At 39.8% G+C, this 20430-nt stretch overlaps 1 protein-coding gene across 1 annotated transcript; it reads left to right on the forward strand.

Moving 5' to 3' along the window:
• Nucleotides 1–7539: 7539 nt before the first annotated feature.
• Nucleotides 7540–18851, forward strand: LOC149437094 (potassium channel subfamily K member 1-like). Its single transcript, XM_089661152.1, has 3 exons — nt 7540–7846; nt 10508–10903; nt 18592–18851. The coding sequence occupies exons 1-3, from the start codon at nt 7540–7542 to the stop codon at nt 18849–18851; spliced, it is 963 nt and encodes a 320-aa protein (XP_089517278.1).
• Nucleotides 18852–20430: the final 1579 nt, after the last annotated feature.

A 20430-nucleotide genomic window follows, 5' to 3' on the forward strand; every position in this document is an offset into this window, starting at 1 on the left:
ATTGGTCCATATACCATCCTCTGCCAGGCCAATCCTGTTGCTTTCAAACTTCGCCTCCCTTCACATCTCAGAATACCTAATGTTTTCCATGTTTCTCTTCCGAGACCGTACATCAACAGGTTTTCCCTTCCTCATCATTATCCTTCCCCAATAGCGAGTACCTCGGATCAGTATGAAGTCAAGCAAATCTTGAATTCTAAATTTATCCGAGGGAAGCTCTTGTATCTAATTGACTGGAAGGGATATGGTCCTGAGGAGAGGTGTTGGATTCCTTCTACTGATGTTTCTGCACCCCGTCTGGTGGAAATTATTCATCAGAAGTTTCCCCTTAAGCCTGGCCCTAAAAAAGTGGGGAGACCTCGTAAGGGGGGGGGGGGGGGTATTGTCACAAGTTAGCCTGCAGTTTGTTTGTGTTCTCACCTCCTTGCTGCAGTGTTGCTCCTGATCCATTCACATGTGTTTATTTGTGCTCACCTATTGGCATTGTCTGCTGTTCTCTGGATTTTATTTCCTTCCCTTCCATCACTTCCTGGCCCGCCTCCTTGAATTTTTGCTATTCATCTGCTTTGGGCATAGCCACACAATGGGAGGTGAGCGGTGGCCACGGTCTGTGTTAGCTCTGTCCAGACCACGATCACCACTTACCTCCTGCTGTGCGGCCCAGTCATCAACAGGCCGCTCTTCATAAGCCCAGCGGCCCCGGCCCACCAGGCAAATGACTGGTGTGTCCTATGACCAATCCAATCCTGCCCCAAGGAATTTAATAAGAGGCACGGTGAGTATTTTTCAGATTTACTTTTTTCCACAAGGTTTTGAAAAATGAAAAAATATATTTTCATTTTTTTTCTTCATTTTCCAAAAACATGTGGCAACAAATGATATCTGCAAAATACTCACCATGCCTTTTAGCAAATACTTTAGCATGTATGCCTGGCTGGGGAAGCAAAGTATATTGGGAAAACCTGGACAGTACTCGTTAGACATGTTAGTTTAACTTCTATAGTTGGGAAGATACTGGAGAGCTTAATAGAAGACCACATAGATGAGTTCTGGCTGGAAAAAAAATATTTTAAGCAACAGACAGCATGGATTCATGAAAGACAGAAGTTGTCAAACAAATCTGATTTCTTTTTATGAGGATTGGAGGTGGACATGGTATACTTGGATTTTGCAAAAGCATTTGGCACAGTTCCCCACACACGGGTAATGTGTAAGGTAAAGTCTATAGGCTTGGAAAAATCCGTATGTAAATGGATAGAAAACTGGCTAAAAGATCGTATTCAGAGAGTAGTGGTTAACGATTCATACTCTGAATGGTCTAGGGTTGTCAGTGGCGTACCCCAAGGTACAGTGTTGGGACCCTTACTTTTTAATACATTTATAAACAATATAGGGTCTGGGATTAAAAATCCCATTTCAGTCTTTGCAGATGACACCAAGCTGTGCAGTGGAATAACGTCCTTACAGGATGTCTCCAACTTACAAGCCGACCTCAATGCATTGTTTAATTGGGCAACTATGTGGCAAATGACTTTTAATGTTGATAAATGTAAGGTTCTGCACTTGGGGGCTAAGAACATGCATGCATCATACATACTGGGGGGGGGGGGTACAACTGGGGGAATCAATGGTGGAGAAGGATCTGGGGGTTCTGGTAGATCACAAGCTTAATAATGGCATGCAATGCCAAGCTGCAGTTTCTAAAGCGAGCAAAATCCTCTCTTGTATTAACCGTTTCAATACCGTGCAATTTTACACCTTCCTGCCCAGGCCATTTTTCAGGTTTCAGCGCTCTCACACTTTGAATGACAATTGCGCAGTCATACAACATTGTACCCAAACTAAAATTTTATCATTTTCTTCACACAACTAGAGCTTTCTTTTGGTGGTATTTAATCACCGCTGGGGTTTTTATTTTTTGCTAAATTAACAAAAAAAGACCAAAAATTTTGAAAAAAAAACACATTTTTCTTTGTTTCTGTTATAAAAGTTTACAAATAAATAATTGTTCTTCATAAATTTAGGCCGAGATGTATTCTGCTACATGTCTTTGGTGAAAATAACCCAAATTAGGATGCATTATTTAGTTTGTAGGAAAGTTATAGAGTTCACAAACTATGGTATAGATCTGATTATTGATCAATCCTGAAGTACTGACAGCCAATCTAATTTCTTGAGGTCCAAGAATGTCAGAATAGTACAGATATCCCCAAATGACCCCTTTTTGCTGAGTAGACAGTCGGACGTACTTCATAAGAGGCATGGCGAGTTTTTTGAAGTTGTATTTTTTTGTCATAATTTTTCCGAAAATGAAAAAATGAAAAATATTATTTTCACTATTTTTTTTTTTACATACTGTCACCAGTGCAGTACAGCGTCATCATATAACTGGCATGGCGGTGAACAGGGACACTGACTGGTGACAGTATGAAAAAAAAAAAAATTATATTTTTTTTTAATTTTTTTTTATTTTTTTATTATATTTAATTTTTTATTACATTTTTTTTTATTTTTTTTAAGATTTTTTTTCATATTTTACTATGACCAAAATAGTACAATGTTACCATAGTAACATTGTACTACTTTGGGGAAGTGATCAGTATTTTTTTTTTTTTTTTTTTTTTTACACAATTTGCTTATAGCAAAGAATTACTTTGCTATAAGCAAGCATTTAGCTGAATGAAATCGATTCATTCAGCTTTTTTTTTTTTTTTTTTTTTTTTTGTGCTTAGCTGTGATTTGGTCACAGCTAATCACATGACATGTGCATGTGATTAGCTGTGACCATTCACAGCTAGGCACTAGTATACAATGGATGGCATCATGAATGAAGCCATCCATTGTATACAACTGTCATGTGACCTGCTGTGATTGGTCGCGGCAGGTCACATGGTACCGGCAACGGGAGCCGGTACTCGGATCTGTCATCGGCCGTGTCCGAGGTGCACGGGCGGTGACAGATCCCGCTGCTGCGCCGCTCTGCAATAGCGCAAACGGCGCATGTGCGGGAGCACGCCAAATGGCGTGGACCCGGAAAGCTGCAGCGCTTTTCAAGCCGCCAAACGGCTATTGGCCGGGCAGCTAATGGTTAAAAGAGGTATAGACTCCGGAGAGAGATATATCATATTACCCCGGTACAAATCATTAGTAATACCTCATCTGGAACATGCAGTTCAGTTTTGGGCACCAATTCACAAAAAGAACATTGGGGAACTGGAGAAAGTACAGAGAAGGACAACCAAACTGATACGAGGCATGGAGGAGATCAGCTATGAGTTAAGATTAGATGAAATAAATGTATTCTCTCTTGTGAAGAGGAGATTAAGGGGGGATATGATCAACATGTATAAATACATCAGTGGTTCATATAGTGATCTTGGTGTAGAGTTATTCACCCTGAGGTTGTCACAGAGGACAAGGGGGCATTCTTTACGTCTGGAGGAAAAGAAATTTAATCTCCAAACACGGAAAGGCTTCTTCACAGTAAGAGCTGTGAAAATGTGGAACAGACTCCCTCAAGAGTTGGTTCTGGCCAGCTCAGTAGATTGCTTTAAAAAAGGCCTGGATTCTTTCTTAGATACACAGAATATAATTGGATTCTAACATTTATAGGTAAAGTTCATTCAGGGAATATTTGATTGCCTCTTGGAGGATCAGGAAGGATTTTTTTTCCCTGCAGGAGCAAATTGGATCATGCTTTGCTGGGTTTTTTTTCCTTCCTGTGGATCAACTGTGGGTATAGGATTATAAATTTTATTTTTTATGATAGAACTGGATGGACTTTTGTCTTTTTTCAGACTAACTATGTAACTTGTACGGCTCCGACACAGGCCACTTTTAATATTGATTGGACCCTGGGCAAAAATATTCTTGCCCCCCCCCCCCATACAATTTTGCTCTCCAGCCCAAAAAAACAAACACACACACATAGACTTGTCTCAAAAAACTTTAATAATGTAAACAAAGAATTGGTCCACATTCATCGATTCATTGGCCCAGGCTCACTGATTGGTTGGTAAAGGTTACAGCATATCTGTACTGCTCACTGATTGGTTGCTAGACATTACTGCACATCAGTACTGCTCACCCATTGGTTGCTAGAGGTTACTACTTATCAATATCGCTCACTGATTGGTTGCTAGAGGTTACATTACATCATTACTGCTCATTGATTGGTTGATAGAGATTACAGCACATCTTTACAGCTCACTCATTCGTTGGTTGCTAGAGGTTATAGCACATCAATATTACTTACTGATTGTTTGCTAGAAGCTACAGCAGATCACCAATGTTCACTGACTGGTTGCTAGGGGCAGGGCCAGTGCAAGGATTTTTGTCTACACAGTTGAAGGTGCATTTTGCTGTCCCACAACCCACTGTCCTCTCGGGTGTGGCTGGATTAAAATTAATATTGGGTGTGGCTTAATACAATGTAGATTCTGAATAGAAACAATGAAGGAACCTGAGATTTAGCCCAAATTAAATTCACCAACTATACACACAGTCCCTCTCTCCCCTGCACACTGTCCTTCCCTACACACTGCGCACCCTCTGCACAATGTCCCCCTTTTCCTCTGCAAACATTGCCCCCTGTCCACACTGCTCTCCTCTGCACAAATCCCCCAAACCCCAGTTGCCCCCCACCACCCACTGGTACACATTGTAAGCACTGCCCCATACACATTGCCCCCCCTGCAAACATGGGGGGGGGGTAATGTTAACTTCACAAAAACAAAATATAATAAATGGTAAAAAATAAATTGCAGACTATCAATGTATGCTGTATGATGTATGGGCAGGCAGTTTGACACTGACAGGAAGAATCAATGTGAAAAAGTATATATTAAAGTCCAACAAAAGTCCCAAATTAAAGTCCAATGTCCCAAAAATTTGTGAAATTTTTTTTTAAAAAGAACTGTAACTCAAACTTCATAGATTTTCCAGCATGCTCACATTTTCAGTGAGAAAAAATATTTGATCCACACTCAAATACTGTGAATTCTGGAGCTAATATAGCTTTAAGAGACAAAAAGACAAGCCTGCAGGTGAGGTGTGGTATCCTCAGATGTTGTAACACTCTTAAGCAATTTCTCACTGACTCTCCTTCCCAGATATTTCCACATATAGCTATATAAATCATAAAAGAAAATATGCCAATGGTATATTACTGTATAATGATAAAAAATATATAAAGTGCCAAGAAAAAACCTTCCTTACACTCACATAAGGTGGTTAGACCCCAATTTTCATGGAATCATATGCCTCTCAAATCACAGATGATGATCCCTCCTTAACTTCCTCCCAGCTCTCACTCATGGATGGACGGATGGATGGATAAGGGTAATTTGTGACCAGCTTGTAACTCTCAAGCCTTCGCTAATGATTCCTCGAATTTACCCCAAATTCATTCTGTTTCTTTTCTGAAGAATTAGCTGTTTTTTTGACTATGTCCTTCAGATGCTGATTGTGAATGGGAGGATCTGGTTCATCTTCATATTCATATTCATCTGGTGCACCTCTGTTGGTGTGGTGTGCTCTGGTCACTGCAACATACCTCACGGCGTCGCTGAGGTGTGTTGCAGTGACCAGGACACAGCGCACTGAAGATGTGAGCACGCTGGAAAATTTATGAAGTTTGAGTTACAGTTCTATTTAAAAAAATGTTCACAAATTTATTGTCTTTTCCTTTGGTGCAAGTTTTCTATATATTCTTTGAGGAAGAATCAATGAACTACCACAGCAGTCAACAGCACCATGGTAGTTCATTGAGAATGGCCAGATTGGCGGCATCACACCTGTCTCCCCTCTCCCTGTCCCGCAGAACATCCCACCTGTCTCCCCTCTCCATGTCCCACAGAACATCCCACCTGTCTCCCCTCTCCCTGCAGAACATCACACCTGTCTCCCCTCTCCCTGCAGAACATCACACCTGTCTCCCCTCTCCCTGCAGAACATCACACCTGTCTCCCCTCTTCCTGCCCTGCAGAACATTACACCTGTTTCCAGCCTTGCAGAACATCACACTTGTCTCCACCTCCCAGCCCTGATGAGAATTACACCTGTCTCCAGCCCTGCATAACATCGCACCTGTCTCCCCTCTTCCTGCCCTGCAGAACATTACACCTGTTTCCAGCCCTGCATAACATCACACCTGTTTCCAGCCCTGCATAACATCACACCTGTCTCCCCCTCCCAGCCCTGGAGAGAATCACACCTGTCTCCAGCTCTGCAAAGCATCATGCCTGTTTCCCTGCCCCACAGAGCATCACACCTGTCTCCCCTCTCCCAGGCCTGCAGAACATCACATGAGAGCAGAGATATTTTGCAGGGCTGAGAGAGGGGAGACACAGCACTGCCAGTAAAATAAAGAACTTGCCAGAGTTCTTACCTTGCTGCTGGCCCCCCATACCACATAGCTCTCCAGACCCACCTCCACATGGCTGGAAAAGCTCTCAGGTGGAACTCTGTTCTTCAGCACTGCTACCACCTTCTCCACCCACAGGACAATGTAGGAACTACAACAAACCTGGAGGAAAGGACAAGGCTGAGTCCAGAGAAGGGATTATAGAGTAACAGGCATTACAGAGGATCGGGCTGTCCTCCACCTTGTCAGCCCGACAACGCTGACACACTACATGCACTCTCTGTAGCATGGTGCCAGAGTTTTACCCCCACCAATCCTGACGCCGGCCCTGCTCCAGACATTCCTGGGCTACTTTGGGGCCCACAACGACAGGGCCCAGGGCAGCTGCCTCTTTTGCCCTGCGTTAAAGATGGCCCTGTTCCTATGAGAGTAGCGCTACATCAGAATTACAATATAAATGTGGTGGCTGCATTAGTTTTTTTTTTGCCTTCTTTTCCTTTATTTCCACCTGGTGATCCAGCCCTTTAGGGTGTTTCCACTCTGTATGGAGGAGCAACAGAGACACCTTTAGACAACAGCATTGATAGTCTGGGGAGAGGTTAGTGTTACACTAGCAGATGTAGATCTGACCTGACCAACAAATTCAAGCTGAACTCCAGTTAACACTTTATAAGCAGTAACAGCAACATTTATTTTTTTCCTTTTGGGATAAAGGTTTTACATAAATGAATGCAAACTAACCATTGTAAGCCCCAAACCATCTGCAGGACAGTTTGTTCTGTTAAAGGAAGTTAAAAAAATAATAGTCCCACTGGCTGGATCTCCAGTTAAAACTAAAATAGGAAAACTAAAGCAGCCACCACATTTAAGGATTGGTAAGCTGCAATGTATTACATTTTGTATTATGTATTTGGGTTTAAACCTGCTTTAAGGGCTCATGGGTTGGGTTAGATGTTGCTCTTTTAATGCAAGCCAAAGATGAACCAGTGGTCCACACCAGGTCTTCCTAAAATTTAAAGCCAGCTAATGCACCTGAGTCATAGGTGAGCAGGAACTTTTTTGGACTGGGCTGTAGTCCAGGTCAGAATTTCTTGTCGGTTTGTTATAGTCATTTTGTATTTGCTTGGCCCAAATAGGATATCTAGGTCTATATAACCTTGCGTCACGTCAACACGATGAACTGTCAACTCCTTTTGCTACTGCTGGTCATCTATTTGCTGTACTTAGTTTTGGGAGCGCTTATCTTTTCTACCCTGGAGCAACCATATGAGGACCAGCTGAGGGAGAAGGTGATGATCATGTGGGATGATTTCCTAGAAAGCCACCCGTGTCTGTCTGAGGAGAAACTGGATGATTTCCTGCGCACAGCTCTGCTGGTGAAAAGTTTTGGGGTGTCAGTCCTACGAAATGTATCATATTATGAGGTCAAATGGGACTTTGTCTCTTCGTTCTTCTTTGCTGGGACCACCCTAACCACCATTGGTGAGTGAATGTTCTCTGCTGGCAATGGCAATTTTCAGACACTTTTGACTGCAAAACACTAAACCAATGAGTGCCACACACCAGTAACAGTTTATATTGATTTAAAATGTGGGTGTTGGGTTGCTTCAAGCTGTTTAATTGCTATAACATTTGAAAGCTGGTTGACAGTGGTTAAAATTGTTGTGCATATAGGCAGTATTTAGGCTCCTTCACGTGGGCCTCTAAAATGCTGCATTTAGATGTGTACAATATATAGTTTTGTATGCATCTAAAAGCAGCATTCTAGAAATCAGTGAGGCCACACACACAACTACATATACCAACAAAAATGTGTGCTGTGTTTAGTGGTGTGAAAAAAGTAGGACATCCCGGGCAATACATCTCTGCTGATTTTACAGCATGTATGCATGCTTGTAAATATGTATACGCTTACACAATACAAAGTCATTAGAAGAATTGCACATGTGTAAACGTGAATACCTTAGGTGCGTATTTTATGCAAGATTGTCTGCTAGCTCTGCCAGCAAGGACCTGCATTCCATGCAGAAAATATGCACATACAGGCGTACCTATGTTTACGAATCTAATTTGTTCTGCAGGACTCTTCATATTGCGAAAAAATTTGTAAACTGAAACCCAGTTTGCCATAGGAATGCATTGAAAACCAATTAATCCGTTTCGAAGGTCAGAAAAAAGTAAAAAAAAAAAAAGTCTTATCTGTTCAAAACTGCTTATGGAGTGCACTTTAAAGGCATAGTACTCTACAGGAACATGATTAAAAAAAATTTGTAAATGCACTGAAAACCAATTAATCTGTTCGTATTGCGAAAAAAAATTTGTAAACTGAGCCATTATTTTCCATGGATTTTCATTCGTAAACTGAAAATTCTGTTAACCGAGGTGTTCGTAAACCGAAGATACATCTACACCTTACGTGACACTAATATATATATATATATATATATATATATATATATATATATATATATATATATATATATGGTAAAAATCAACACTTAAAGTACAGTAACCCAGAATTCTAATGAAATTTGTTACTGCACTCATATTAGCATTGTACATTTGTACTTTTTTTTTTGTGACTGAACTGTACTGCCATGCATAGTCGCTCCTACAGTAAGCCCATCTATAACATTTCAAAGTGTTTGGAGGCCAGCAAATCTCTTACCAGATTAAAGTATCCAATTAAAATGCTGCAAAAAAAAAAAACAGCTACAAGAACCTAAGACTCATTTACATCAACCTAGTCCATTATGATGGGTTAACATGCACTGTGTTCAGGCAGCCCATTCATTTGAATGGGCTGCCAATGCATCACAATGAAACAGAAAATGGACATGGACACACTTTCGGGTGTGCTGCAAACACATGTGCATTTCCTTAGTGTGCTGGAGTGCAGCTGAAGGTGAATGGCACTTGTATAGTATGTTGTTGTAATTCATTAACTCAACTGTAAGTTGGATTAACACTTTGCTGTTTTTGTGCATTGCATTTTTGCATGTAGTGTGATGTGAGTGTTGCATTAAAGCAGACCGTTAATTTTGATTGGGCTGGCATTGCTCAAGAAAAGACCAATAATTGAACATGCAGAATTCTTCCTGAAGCAGTGGACCACAATGCACAGTAGTGTATTAACATGAGTTGTGGTGTGCTTCAACGTATGTACGTTAGAGTTGCAATGCTTTAAGCTGGCTATACACCATTTGAATTTTAGTTCATCAGGTTAGTGGTTGGCAATGTTGTGCCCCCTCCTATCTGATATATCCTTCAATTGATGTTATTTCATTGGGTTGAAATGCCCGACCTCATGTGGAGAGAGTATGCAGGCAGTTCCTGAAGGATGAAGGAATTGATACCATTGAATGGCCCCCATGATCGCCTGACCTAAATCCAATAGCACACCTCTGGGATATCATGTTTCGGTCCATCTGACGCCACCAGGTTGCACCTCAGACTGTCCAGGAGCTCAGTGATGCCTTGGTCCAGATCTGGGAGGAAATACCCCAGGACACCATCCGTTGTCTCAGGAGCATGTCCCAACATTGTCAGGCATGCATGAAAGCACGTGGAGGCCATACAAACTGAGTACCATTTTAAAATGCTACAATGAAATTTTAGCAAAATGGACTAGCCTGCTGCATCATTTTTTTTTTTTCACTTTGATTTTTGGGGTGTCTTTGAATTTAGTCCTATCTGTAGGTTGATCATTTTCATTTCCATCAAACGATGGGGCATCCTTATGTTCCTAACACATTACTCAGTCAATATCAGTATAGATATCCAGCATGATATTTTTCTTCATTGAGATCTGATGTGTCATAGTATTCATTTAATTTCTTTAAACACTGTATATTCTGTTATAGCCCTGATTATGTATTTTGGCCCAATGAAACACATTGTTTTTTTATTGCAAACCATTCAATCTTTTTTTTTTTTTTTTTTTCTTCTTTTTTTTATCTTTGATCATGTGCTCCTTCTATTGGTGCATGCTTTTTATCTGATTAAAAAACGGCATGTTGCTCACAGCCACCATCAATGTTAATATTTAAATTGATATACTGAGACAAGAATTGCTTTCATTAGATATTTAAAATTTAGATCATATTAGAATATTTAATTTTATAAAATCTTTGTTTCCTACAGGTTATGGACATCCCTTTCCCATCTCACTGAGTGGAAAGATATTTTGTGTATTCTACGCCATCCTTGGAATTCCATTCACCTTATCTTTCCTCTCTATTACTGCTCAGAATCTGCTAATTTTACTGCGAGACAAACCACTCCGTGCCTTCCACCGCTGCTGGAATATTTCCAATAACAAGCTAGAGTGGATTCATGCCATAGTTCTAATCTCCATCCTGTCTCTCTTTTTCTTCTTCATTCCTGCTGTTTTCTTCAGTATCCTAGAAGGGAATTGGGGATATGTGGATGCCCTGTACTTCTGCTTTATTTCCTTGAGTACAGTTGGTCTTGGAGATTATGTACCTGATGAACAGAGTGGCCAACAGTTGACAGCACTCTACAAGTTCGGGGTTGTTGGTAAGTAATTGTCTCTGGCATTGTAATTACACATAAATGTTCTACAGATTAGATTCCTCTGTGGGGGTTTCAAAGGTGATTTAAATTTACATTCACTCTTCCTGTGATCTGTGGCTCTTGTCATTCTTTGATGGGTGTACAGAAGAGAGATGAAAGCTCTCCTTGAGATTATGGATGTTGAAGAAATAGAAGAATTATGTGCACTAAAGCTGTGATAAAGGTATTGGTTGGGGCAGAAAAAGGAAACAAATAGGACAAAATAAAATGTAGCATACATTGAGATTTAGGCACACAGCAGGTGGACCTAAAGTGAACCTGTCACCAGCATAGTATGACCCTTTATATACAGTACTGTGCAAACATTATAGGCAGGTGTGAAGCAATGTTGTAAAATAAGAGTGCTTTCAAAAATCATTTAATTGTTTAATTTATCAATTTACAAAATTCAAAGTGAGTGACTAGAAGAAAAATCTAAAAATCAAATACATATTTGGTGTGACTACCCTTTGGCTTCAAACCTGAATCAATTCAAGCTCTTTTAAAGAAGCGCAAAGAATCAGGCAACACTGAGGACTCTAGGTGCAGTGGTCGGTACTAGTAGTCATAGTACATATTGATTTTTTTTTTTATTTGGATTTGTTCCAAATTGCTCGTTTAATTCTACCCCACAGATCTCAATAGGTACATAAAAAGTGTAAATTTGCTCCAAAGCATAAATTAAACCAACGTAGGTCTGGATTTATTCACTCTTTTTAACTGGCTCTTGGGACCATATGAGGCAGAATAACATGCAATTGGCTAAAAAGAAAAACCGTGTTGAGGCCTGGAAAATAAACCTGAGCCCCCAGTGAGCTGTTTGAAAACTTGGCAATGGGGATAATTTACTAAAGGCAAATATACTGCGCACTTTGGATGTGAAGTTACACTCCTTTCCCCCAGAGTTTAGTATACTGTATGTGGTGAAGCTTCACTTTGTAAGAAATGCCCAATCAGAAGCAAAGAAAATATTAAAAACAGAATTTTTGCTTGCACATGATTGGGTGATGGAAATCAGCAGAGCTTTTCCACATTTACTAAGCTTTGGGGGAAAAATGAATGAAACTGCACTTGCTCAGTGCACAGTCAATTTGCTTTAGTAAATCCACACCATTGTCTCCCAATAAAATGTATCTCTATTTTTTGCTTCTGTTAATAGCTGATATGGTAAAACTTTCTAATAACCAGGGACCATAAAAATGAAAACATTGTGCAATAGTTATCATGGCTTGTGCACAATAACTGCATAGAGTAGTATCTGCAAAAACAAACTTATGGGCGTTTCAGTAAGATAAGGTGTAATATGCAAACTACAGTTACCAATATTGACTAATAAAAATAATGTAATCTTAATACAGTTTCCAATGTCGAGGATCAAGCAAAGTATTCTTCACATCCAAGGGTATTGGTTTTTATCCATTTCTGCCTCCAAATTCCTAAATGTATAAAGAAAAAAAAATTGCATCACACCTGGTCTTTGGCATTTTATTATGGACATTGCATTAAAAGTAAGTCCACTTTCTTTGTTACACAAGCCCCCTCTCATGCCAAACACCTGCAATTTAAGTGTAAAAAAAAAAAAAAAAGCTTATGTGGGAAAATGAAGTTAATCCAGCACAGCGAATGATCATCTTGTTGCAAGATTTAGGATCCACATAATTTCTAGGATTGCCAGAATCTTTAATGCAAACATTTTGAGAAGAGGGTAGTTAGGGGTGGGAGGGGGAATACCTAATGTGATAAGCGGACCTATCCTTTTTAATGCGAGGTCCACTATAAAGTGTAGAACAGTGCAAATTATAGAGCAGGTAAAATATGGTATCTTTAACCTGCAAATCACAGTACTAAAGAGAAGCTCCATATGATAGAGGTGTGTATGTGTATATTTATTATTATTATTTTTTTTTTCAGGTTAAAATAGCCTAAAAACGAATTCTTATGGATTGTGCACATTACCATTGTACTGAATAATCTTGACAACATATTTTCTGCAGATTACAGCAATGTTTCCTTCTAGTTTAGCAGAAAAATAAAGCATGGTAAATGAAAACTTTTACAGAGAAGACACATAAGCTGCCAGAAAACTAATCTTTGCCACTTTACATCTTGTTGATCCAAAGACAAAGCATAGTAACTACAGCATCATTCCCCACTTATAAAGTAAAATGATAAACACAATTGTTAGGGTCAATCACAGACAAAGTGAACAGTTTCGACATCCAGTCATAACGGAGGGGAAATTTTGGAAATGGAGACCTGAACTTGGTTTCTGCCCAGATTCCACAGAGTAGTGGACCTGATGGGGAACTCACTCAGCCGGCCGCTATTCAAGCTCCAGCTTGCTTATCAAGTATGACATGATCCTTTTGCGTCCCTTCACCCCTGCTATTGAAAGTTAGTTGCCAAACTGTTATGGTAATCCAAAGACTTTGGTGGAGATTTCCTAAAACTGTTGCTCTCAGGATCCGGTGCAGCTGTGCATAGTAGGCAATCCGCTTCTAACTTCAGCTTATTCAACTAAGCTTTGGCAATATAACCTGGAACCTGATTTGTTTCTAGGCAGAGTTGCACCAGATTTTACGCGCTCCAGTTTTAGTAAACAACTCCCTTGAGTCAATGACCTTTGGGCAGGTATGGAAAATGGGTATTTTGGATTTGCTCCCTTTTTTATGAGTGGTCAATACCTTTGGGAAACATTGAGTTTGGAGACATCCAGAGAACTAGCATTTTTAGATGGTCAGAAATGCTAGACCTCCATGTTCTCTGTCCAGGTTTCTATTGAAGCAGCACTACATTATCATGCAATCACTGTACACATTCACATGCAGGCTCCCCTGTACATCCACTTGCTGGTGTGTACTCCCATGGGTGTATGTGGACAGAACCAAAGAGTGTTGTGTTCAACTCAAGAGTAGAGCTATACCTTGATGAGCTAATGCACTGCTTCTTAGAATATTCAAGATCTCCTGCTCTTTGTGGACTGGAGAACTTAAATCTGAAATTGAGTTATGGAAACCTTATATGAAGAAATATATATAATTTATTTTTTTAGAATGGCCATGGACAGTCAAAAGTGCAGACACAATCCCTCCACTCATTTCTTTATTGGGAATGTAAACATAAATTCTTGGCCAAGCATGCATATTTTTGTTAATGGAACAAGTAATGAGCGTGGGTAGCTAGCTTCCAGCAAATGTCAATTTCATATTGATTGGACAAGGTTTTCACGTTTTTGATAGCTCTTTGCTTCTGAGGACAGTTGAACAAAGGGTGCCTGCCATAGGCATAAGATTGTCAGGAGGAAAAAAGATATTCTATGTTGCAAATCTGTTGTCTTTTAACCATAAAGCCTCCAATCTTGCAGGTGGAACATAATGTTCACAATTTTGTACTTTTTCAATTCCTTTTTTACAACGAAGTACCTTCTGAATGCTAGTGTGCTGTGTTCGGTATACTAATTCAATTTTAAAGTTTAAGATGTATAAAGACCATTTATGGTTTTTAATTAAAGTTTCCTGTTATTCAATTAACGTTCCTATACAAGGATTGCTCTGGGCTGTAGAGCTGCAGCAGGAGTATTAACAGCTATAATTATATACCTCTTAAGGGAAAATTATACTAACCGTGACTTCTTTGTTTAAAAAAACATACATGCATACAGGAATTTAGCATTAACTTTGCATCTATTACACATTACACGTGTGTTGGCATGTATTTATTACTTCAACTGTGCAATATGAATCTTTTCTTATAAAAGAAAACCTTTTGTATATTCTGTTTTTCATTGATAAAGTTTGTTCCCACCACTGAGAATCTGTCCATGCTTGCATTTCTGCTCCTTGCTGAACATAAGGATGTCAGATTTACTTGCAATGTCTAAGGCTAGGTTCACATCTAAGCATTATTCAGAAACGCACTACAGTCCATTTTAACATGATTTCATATGGACGAAGTTCACATCTCCACGTTTTCACCCAGTGCAATTTTTTTTTTTTCTATAGGGTCAGGAACTTTTTTAAATGCATAGTGGTGCGGTTTGGTTCAATAGACTTCAAAGGAGATGCTGCAGAAACACATGTAGTGCATTTTTTTTTTTCCGTGTTTTGACACATTTTGTGGCTTTAATCTGCCTAGCAAGTTTAAAAAAGAAAAAAAAAACCCAATAAAACACACCACAAAAAAGCACTGCAGAAACCGATCAAAAGCAAACTGCATAGGTGTGAACCTATTCTAAAGTTGTTCTGACAAATCGGCTGATTTTGGTGTGCTGATCTTGGCGTCTCTGTTAGGAGACATAAAATATGACACTGGTAAGTAATGTAGGAAGGTGAAGGAGCTAGACCAGCACTAGAGTAATTAGACACTCCCAGAAAAGGAGAGTTCTAAAACCTGCAAGGACAGAAGGGGCTGTGCTAAGCAATTGACTCTTCTTGGAGAAGTCAAATGTTCTTGCAAAGTCAAAGGCACGGTGCCAGTAATTAAAATCATAAATAAATTGATGGCAAGAAACACTGCAAAAAAGGTGTTAAAATACTTGATCTTTTGCTTGCATCTGCATATTTTTAAATGTGATACCACGGTAGGTGGTTAGGTATTAGGAGTTTTGTTTTAAGATGTTAATTTAATGTTTAAAGCTCATGCAAGACAAATACATTCACTTTAATGCCAGTCTACCCACTGCACATAGGCACCTACCCTTCATAACCCTGCCACTGCATTCAGCTGCATAGACTGAAGAGAGGAACCCTGTGAAATCTCCCAGTTGTAAAAAGGAGCTTACATAGGGCTGAGGAGCAAATCGCCAAGAACCAGGACTTTTGCATGGGAAGCAGTGTGATGAGTCCCATTGCCAGGAAGGTTCGACACCTGTATATGCCCAAAGTTTTAAACAAATATTGCAGCCTGTGGTCAGATGCTTATTATTATGGATGCACGCACAGCCACATGTGTGTATGCATATGATCATGTGTGAATGAGCATGCACTGACTTTGGCTCCAATCATTTAAAACTCTACACAGCCTTGGGAAGTCATTGAAAGATCTTGGGCTCCTGTGTCTCTGCTATCCTGTGCTTTTATCCAACTTTCCTCCAGGCTCCATCGTGCCTGTACCTCCCACTCCTGACCCTGGCCTGTCTTCTTCCTCCACCTTCTGCCTGGGTACCTCTGCTGCTCCCTTTTTTTTTTTTTTTTTTTTTTTTTTTTTTTTCTGGACTATGACTTTCTTTTGCTTGCCGGTTTGGTACCTCTGCTGCCTGGTTGTTGCTGCCTCTTGCTTGCCCTGACTTTGTCAAACTGAAAATCAGCATTTTGCAAAGATCTGGTTTGAATCTCTGCAGCACCCTAGCACAGCCTTTCTCAACCATGGTTCCATGGAACCCTGAGGTTCCTCCAGGGAATTCTAAGGGTTTCTTGAGTAATGAGCAACTTCTGCCTTTCAGATGAGTATCCACTGACCGCAATGACCATTTTAGCTATATGTAAGGGGGCATTCTTCCCAATGACCATCACACTAATGTATTTTGAGCTGTAATTATTACAGGAGTTCCTTCAGCCCAGACAGTTATTTCAAGGGTTCCCCCATGTTATCCTTCTTGCCCTGTCACCAACTCCAGAGGGTATTAGACAGGAGTTCTAAGGGAAGCTCTCTTGTTAACTCCTACCTCAACCAGGTATTTGATGGAAATTATCCTCACGCTTAATGAATAAGAGGTATTTGTCTTTGCTCCTGATGGCCAAACAGAGCAGCAAGGTAGCAAAAGGAAAGTGAGCATATGCTACTGGTAGTGCTGAACGTGAATATGTTGCTGTGCTCTACATGTACAATGCACAGGTTCATTTTAAGCTTACAGGGAGTTCAATTATTAAGAATTGGTATAAGGCCTAAAGTATAAACAAGTATGCCAAGAGAATACAAATTGCCAAACCGCTCTCGCTGCAAAAGATGGCAAATACTTACTGCTCCTGCTGCTTAAAGGCTAAGTTCCTGCTGCAGGTAAAAAATGTGCATTTAATATTTTTTGTTTTCATTGCAGCCTGTAAAGCATTTGACCCACAATCAGCAGATTATGGTGCAATACTGGGATCTTGCTGACTTTTGGTAAGCTGTCTGCCTCTACCTCCCATATGGACAGGCAGCTACTGAATGGTAGGAATAATCGATGAGAGCACTCACCAGCACCCTTGCAGTTAATTGAGAACCACAAGTCATCAGCTGCAGTGGATGATGGTACTTGTAGTCGATTCATTCAAAGGAATCTGCAAATTTTCGATAGAGCCATGTGCTTGGAGCTCCGTACAGTTGTGCTGGTTTCAAATTGTGGTAATGGGTGTGGGGATGAGATCTCCCACCTGCTGTCACATGGAGAGGGAGCACTGGTGGCAGGAGGTGGGTGCATAAAAGCATATTACATATTCCACCCTAAATTTGGGTGTAGAGGAATGATCTTCCTGAAGTAAATCTTCACTCAAGATATATTCCCCAAACAGTGACTATCCTGGTATAATCTGCAAACCTGCAGGGGTCCTGCTCTGTATATCAGCTGGTAGCTGCTCCTTTCTAAATGAAGCCTGCAAACAGTAGTTGCAGATTTCAATGGAAATGCATCATAATTTATTTTACAGATGTAGCGCACCCCCAAAAGAGCCGCTGTTGATAGTTGTTTCCTTTCCCTGAATTTAGAGCAAACACAGCCAGGTAAACAGGATTTGCTCTTTCTCTCTGGCTCAATAAAAGTCTATAGTGTCATTTTATGTTTTTATTGCAGATTAAACTTGGATGGGGTGAAGGGGACATGAAATAAGCTGAACTAACTGGTGACACTTTTCTTCTCATCCTTTTATTGTACTTCTCTTTACTGAGTCAGAGAACTGCACACAGTCGCTAAGATGCTGAGTCTAGGTCAGTACTCACAATGCCACAGGATCATTTATTGCATCCTTCTGATATCCACTGGGCACTCCTCAGTGAGGGAGAAACTCACAATGCCACAGTACAGCTGGACACCCTCTTCCAACTTCCACTGGGTATTTTTCCTCCCTCTGTCATTTTAGAATTCTCTAAAAGGCAAGGGGGAAATAATCAGAACAGCAACCTGTGAAATACCAAGCACATTAAAGCAATCAACAGCTGCTCCACTGGCTACAGGGGAGCTTAACTAAATATTTCTATAGTCCTATACCTAAATTAGGAGGGCGCTACACTGTTTAGATTTAAGGTTTAATATATTAATACATAGAAGGTATCAATATTGTAGAGATGCATTTTCTTAATGCTTATGGGCAAATCAAACAATTATCTACTGATCTGCACATAAAATGTCAATTGGCTGCCATTTGTGTAATTTCATGTTCATACGAGCATAAGTGGTCCCTGCTTGGGGGGGTGAGGGGGCACACTTGGTAACCTAGATGCCAAAGAAATTCACAGACCAAGAGGTCACATGGATAGCTCTCAACAGGTGGGTGTTCTCTGTTTTTTTTTAGGAAAAAATGCTTTGGTTTTTTTTGTTTTTTTTACCATCCACTAAAGCTGCACTGTATTGAAAAAATATTTTATGGTCCCTGGCATTAAACAAAAAAAAATCAATATACCATTATTATTTTATACATTAAATTTTTTTTTGATTTGGATATTTTGTCTTTTTATTTTAGGTTATCTATTAATGGGCCTGGTTGCTGTGTTTCTTATGGTTGAGATGTTAAAGAATCTTCTTAAACATAACCAGATCCTCAGTCTGTTTTTACTGGGGTATGACGATGGCAGGCAAGATGAGGAAATAGAACGTGTTCCACCAAATGACTCTGAGGTTCCGATTGTTCTGAGACATGATGAAACTACAAGGAGGAGGGTTCCACATTCCGCCTCTCCCACTGAGAAGTCATATGGCTCCATAAACCCATCTTTTAGCTGATCTTAATACATTTACAGAAACCAAACGCTCCTGACATTATTACTTAAAGGGCTAATTCACTCAACATTATTGATTTAGTTTTGGGTAGAAAGCAGGTGAATTATCTATTTAAGGTTTTTGAGTCTATTCAGGTCTCTTGAAGCTTGACCTCCAAAGAAAAAGAAAACCTGCTCTGGAAGAATATGAAGGATGTCCTTGCTGACCTCTTCGCCTGATAAACTGATCCAGTGGCTTCAGTACTTTAACCTGGAATAAGTATGCAGGTCAGGAGTTTGACTGAAGGTGTGTGTGTGTGTGTGTGTGTGTGTGTGTGTGTGTGTGTGTGTGTAATGTGGTGTGTTTTTTTTCTTTAATCTGAATGCATGTTCCAGGTACACCGCAAAGTGAGAAGGTCAGCAATGGTAGCCTCTGTTATTCTCTAGAATACAGAATTTCTTAAAAGAGAACCAGTCACCAATAAGCATTATTAAATACTCTTCGCTTCACAGTTGAATTTTTCTAATAGTTCACCTTATTTTTCAGAAGTTGGATGATGTTTAATGATTTGCTTGTATTCTCTTCTTGTCCAAACAGAATTGTCAAATAGAGTGTCAAGATGTAAGTCTAAAATCAGTCCAGATAAAAAAAGATGCTCAAAATCTGTCTCGTATAACATAAGTGCTGTCAGGATTACAAGAGAAAGTGTATAAAATGCATTATTAATTGAGTTTACCCTTCATCAGCACTCCAGAAAGTAATTTATCAGCCCTGAATTTTGGGAAAAAGATAAATTGGCCTCTGTGGGAGTCCAGTAACCATTACCTGAGCTCATATTTTGGGCAGACATGGAAAGAATTCAAGTAACTAGCAGCACACATGTTTATTCCTGAGAGATAAGGTTTCATTATTGTAACATTTTAAGAATGCAGGTTTAGATTGTACAAATGTCTGTTCCTCACTGGTTCTTCAAAGGCAGGCCTTTTGCTATTTAAAAAAAAAAAAAAAAAATGTTTTTATTAAATACAAATGTTTATAGACTTACTAGAATCCTTGACATGATACTGATTTCGCCCTTCTGTAAATGCTGATGTAAATGATAAAAAAAGGATGAAAGAAGTCCATGCATCAGCTGAAAACTCCGATAGGCAGATCTTTCTACTTTTAGATCTAAGCAGGTGGTGGAGATTCAGCCCAAAAGCAACTGCTCATCACTGAGATGCCTGGTTTAGGTAAACTGCCCCTTTTAAATTGCTATACAAATGTGCACAATGTAAGAGAAGGTCATGTGTACTGTTTCAATACAATGCACAAAAGTCCAATATGTTATCATTGATGTGTCTACTGCAGCTTTAGCTGTCCTTCTCTATTAGCATACAGCATAATGGGTACAGAGTTAGGAATATTGTTAGTTTGTACCCAAAGTCGTCATAGAGGTCATGGATATCTGATCAAGAGCAGACTGTGACTGGGGTGCAGGTAATGCTAGATGGATGCATATTACTTAAAGTAGGTCGCTGGGCAAGGATTTTATCTTTGAAGAGTGGGGAATAGAAAGAACCTTGCTCAAGTCTTTATTGCTGTTTTGGGAGATTTCCCTACT

The sequence above is a fragment of the Staurois parvus genome, unplaced genomic scaffold (assembly GCF_062004578.1).
Source record: "Staurois parvus isolate SC_StPar_1 unplaced genomic scaffold, SC_StPar_1.0 ptg001316l, whole genome shotgun sequence".
Classification (NCBI taxonomy): domain Eukaryota; kingdom Metazoa; phylum Chordata; class Amphibia; order Anura; family Ranidae; genus Staurois; species Staurois parvus.